This window comes from Gossypium hirsutum, unplaced genomic scaffold (assembly GCF_007990345.1).
Source record: "Gossypium hirsutum isolate 1008001.06 unplaced genomic scaffold, Gossypium_hirsutum_v2.1 scaffold_1708, whole genome shotgun sequence".
NCBI classification, from domain to species: domain Eukaryota; kingdom Viridiplantae; phylum Streptophyta; class Magnoliopsida; order Malvales; family Malvaceae; genus Gossypium; species Gossypium hirsutum.
Genome location: NW_024403732.1, coordinates 1 through 3,953, shown reverse-complemented (window position 1 = coordinate 3,953; position 3,953 = coordinate 1). Strand labels below are relative to the sequence as shown.

General features: G+C 32.7%; 1 protein-coding gene and 1 long non-coding RNA gene across 2 annotated transcripts; one reads left to right on the top strand and one right to left on the bottom strand.

Moving 5' to 3' along the window:
- Positions 1-393: 393 nt before the first annotated feature.
- LOC121227743 (uncharacterized) lies at positions 394-755 on the bottom strand. Its single transcript, XR_005925265.1, has 3 exons — positions 712-755; positions 538-626; positions 394-438 (listed from the first exon to the last, which is right to left on the bottom strand). It is a non-coding gene; the product is annotated as an uncharacterized lncRNA (long non-coding RNA).
- A 1,553-nt stretch (positions 756-2,308) lies between these two features.
- Positions 2,309-3,947, top strand: LOC121227742 (tRNAse Z TRZ4, mitochondrial-like). The gene is made up of 7 exons (XM_041110625.1): positions 2,309-2,403; positions 2,445-2,508; positions 2,987-3,076; positions 3,249-3,293; positions 3,395-3,449; positions 3,530-3,570; positions 3,676-3,947. Exons 1-7 carry the CDS (start codon positions 2,309-2,311, stop codon positions 3,712-3,714), a joined length of 429 nt encoding a protein of 142 aa, XP_040966559.1. The 3' UTR covers positions 3,715-3,947.
- Positions 3,948-3,953: the final 6 nt, after the last annotated feature.

The following is a 3,953-nucleotide window of genomic DNA, read 5'->3' as shown; positions in this document are numbered from 1 at the left end:
TTCACTTTATACCTGGTTAAATGATGGTGCTGGATTTCCTTGACAGACTATAGCCAAGGTGTTGCTACATGCACGCAACAAGGTATCTTCTCATGAAGCATAGGAGGCTCCAAGTGGTTATCTAATAAAGATAACAATGGAGTAAGAGTACCAAACTGAAGAACATAGTCTCTAAAATCAGGAGATTGATTGGCCAGACTACCCAAAGCTGCTGCCACCTAATTTATTACGAAGCATCAGTAAATCAAATAACTAGGTAAAGAACAACTATATAAATATGGAAGTGAATAAGCACGAACCAGCTCCTTCAATTGATAACATTCTTCAGAGCAACACAACAGCCGTATAAACATAGGTATGGCTCCATGTTTAATACAGCGACTGCCTGTTCTATAATGACCCTTTTCCAATAGCATATAAAGCACTTACAGAATAAAGCTACATAGAAAGGAAAACACAGTGATGTTATTTGTGATTTATATATTCCAAAAGAGTAGTTCACTTCACCAAGGGAAACTCTGTAAATAGCCTTCAAACCTTGTGTTGGAAGCCATATTGCTCAATAAGAAATCGCACAAAGTGAGGAACGACACCACTTTGAATAACTACATCAATTGGAGGATTTTCTAAAAAGCAGGAAAAAGGTCAAAAACTTTTAATTTTCTCTTCACAAGAGCAAACAAGTTAGGTATATAGGAATTACACTCATACCAGTTGATAACAAAAAACTCACTCTAGCTGTAGCCGCTAATTGAAACTCTCGTTACCACTCATCATATCTCTCACCATTACAGAATATGTCAAACTAACAATGAGAAGAAGAAAATGCTAAAAGTCGGATGGGGCACACTTCCATGCATTTAATAGATAGCTGTCTTGCATTAGATAGTGAAAAGTACCATTTTTTGAATTGCTATTGGATCCCCTGCAGCATCCTCTATACATCGCTCCACATGAAAAAATTCATGATTCTCTTAAAGAAAAGAATGAGTTCTCTCTTTATCTTCCTTATACTCTCCATACTCCTGAGATTTTTCTGCATCTGCCTCTGCTCTTCTGCCATTTGTCCTTATCAAACTTAAACAGCCACTTCATTATGAACTGTAAAGAAAGGAAAACATGAGCATATTATGCGCATTATAAAGGACAATGCCACTAAGAGCAGAATCCAATTGCATCTGTTGTCTCATTTTGTCTTCTTTAAGAGCAAAGATATATTGTATTTAAACCTCGAGAACCCTACTTTTTACTGCATATCTATGGATTAAGACAAAACTTTCACTTTTAGCTGTTGCTGCATGCAATTTCTAAGGGTTTTTTTTTTGCATAATTTATTTGTTCAACTTTGAACAGGTCAATAGTGCAATTTCAAGACCAAAAATAGTTGATTATTTCATGACTTAAAAAGAGAGTTCCACAACAAAACATAAAAAGTCCATACAATGTTCGCAAGTCCTGCAATCCATACATTTCAAAGAACATGCCTTATTATAATGCACTTGCATGCAAGAAAGTACAAATTTTATGCAAACTAACATAAATCTAAGTAAAATGTTACACAGATGAGCAAATAATTAAATATCCAGACATAAACAAACTAATCCATTCAAACATAACAAAACTCTTTGTATCATCTCTAAATCTATATTCAGTTAAGTTACCGAAATACATGTTCAGAAATTTCTTTGAAAGCCAAAAAAAAAAAATCAATCATAAAAACTAGAAAGAGCAAATAATTTATCTCGTTCTTTCTTGTTCTCACCCTTCTTTAGCTATCAACTGAGCAATTATCAAACATAGCTCAAGCAAACTTTTTAGCTGTTAACTAATCCAAACAAAACCAGGAAAAAACAATTCATTGCTATATTCAAATCTCACACATAAGAAAATTAATAATCAGATTACACCAAGTTATCGTAATTGCCTCTATTATACTCACAATTATTTTAAATTACCAAAAAACAAAAAAGGAAAAAAAAAAAAACAGAGTACACATTGATAAGCTTCTGCTGCCAAACAGTGAAATCTCAAAAAAGATTTAAAAAGATTCTAACTAGAGTACATTCGAGCAGAGAGAGAACTTACTGTATGATTGATTAAGAAATGAAATCTTGAAAAGAAAAAAGTTTGGGAGGACACTGAGACTACGAAAGGAGGAAGAAAAGAATGAACCGAATGGACCGGCCACCAACCCGAATGAAAGCCCGTACCAACATCCATTATTATAAAATAATTAATTTTTTATTTTTACTAAAAAAATTTTATTATTTGTTATTAAGGAAAAAAAACATATTTAATATTTACATCAATGTCCCGGAACGTGCACTCTCAGCAGCAAGCTGTCGCTACGGAAGGGATTATACAGTTTTCAGTGCTTCGCTTGCTCTGTTCTTGTCGTCAATGGTAAACTAAGATTAATTTAAGAAGTAGGAAAGGACTGATAGTATTAGTAGATTTCCGCTCAAACATCATACTGCTAATTCTACCAATACTACTGCCTATATTCAGGTATTTCTTCATATTTTTAATATTTTTAACTTTCTTATAAATCTCTGTTTATAGATATATCTGTGTGTACTTGTTTACTGGTTGGTAATCATGTTTCATTCTGGAAACTTATCTTTAATCACTTTGATAATCAGTTATGGCTATAATATACTAATTAATTATTTTATCTTATTATAAACATGTAATGTAATTATTATTTATTTGAATATATGCTATAAGATTGTAAGATGATACACTGTTATTGTGAATTTTAATAGATTTAAATAGAGTGAATTTGTTTAAAGTTCAACTTTTAAGTTAAAATTAGTTTTCTGGTTTTCACAATTCGAGCTTATATTCTAAAATTAGTTATGCTGGAAGATGTTTTATCCTTTTTCTTTTTACTTGTTAATATTTTCCTTTCGAGACATAAATTGTTCCACACATTGTGGTTTCACGACTTGTTTCAATATTTCTCTTTGTTGGTTAATTTGTACAGATTTTGGGTGTTGGAATGGATACTCATGATACAATGCCTTCAATTTTACTTTTCTTTGACAGACAAAGGTTTATCTTTAATGCCGGAGAGGTAATTCTTGTCTTATGATGACATTAAAAAATTACTTTTGTTTGTGTGATTATTAGATAATCTCAGTTTTATCCATATAATTTATTTGTGTTGTAAATGGTGCTTGATATTCAAGCCTCAAGGAACTGAAACGTTTATATTTTGATCCCTTAATCTACTTGTTGTATTACAGGGCTTACAACGATTTTGTGCTGAACATAAGATTAAACTATCAAAGGTATTATCCAGATTAGAGTTTTGCTATCAATAAATACTTCTAAGCTTTGTTAATGTACACATATTTCTTTAGATTGCTACCAATGATATCAATCTTTTCAGATAGATCACATATGTCTTTCCCGTGTCTGCTCAGAGACTGTTGGTGGACTTCCAGGTTTGTGTCTCAACTTTTGAGAGATAATTTGTGATTATCTGGCTGATTGAAAGGTGTTAATTATTTTTTTTTCTTTGTAGGTTTGCTTTTGACTTTGGCTGGCATGGGAGATGGAGTGCCTGTAAGTTCCAATTGACTTAAAATATCTTATTTATATTTAGTAAATATTTTGCCAGTGTCACCAGAATTTCATCTTAACTTAGGTTTTCCCTTGTTTTCCTCATAGGTTAACATTTGGGGTCCTTCAAATCTCAACATTGGTTGATGCTATGAAGTGCTTCATCCCTCATCATTCCATGGTTCACACCAATCTCGTCTCTCATACTGGCCCTCTTCAAATAGACAGCTCTGCAGCAGTTGCAAGCAAGTTCAAAGATGTCAAAATATCAGCCATTCTCTTACAGCCAAATGGTGTGAAAGCTTCTGATGTGAAGCCAAGTGATGTGTCAGTGATATATGTGTGTGAATTGCATGAGATTAAGGGGAAATTTTACAAAGAAAAGG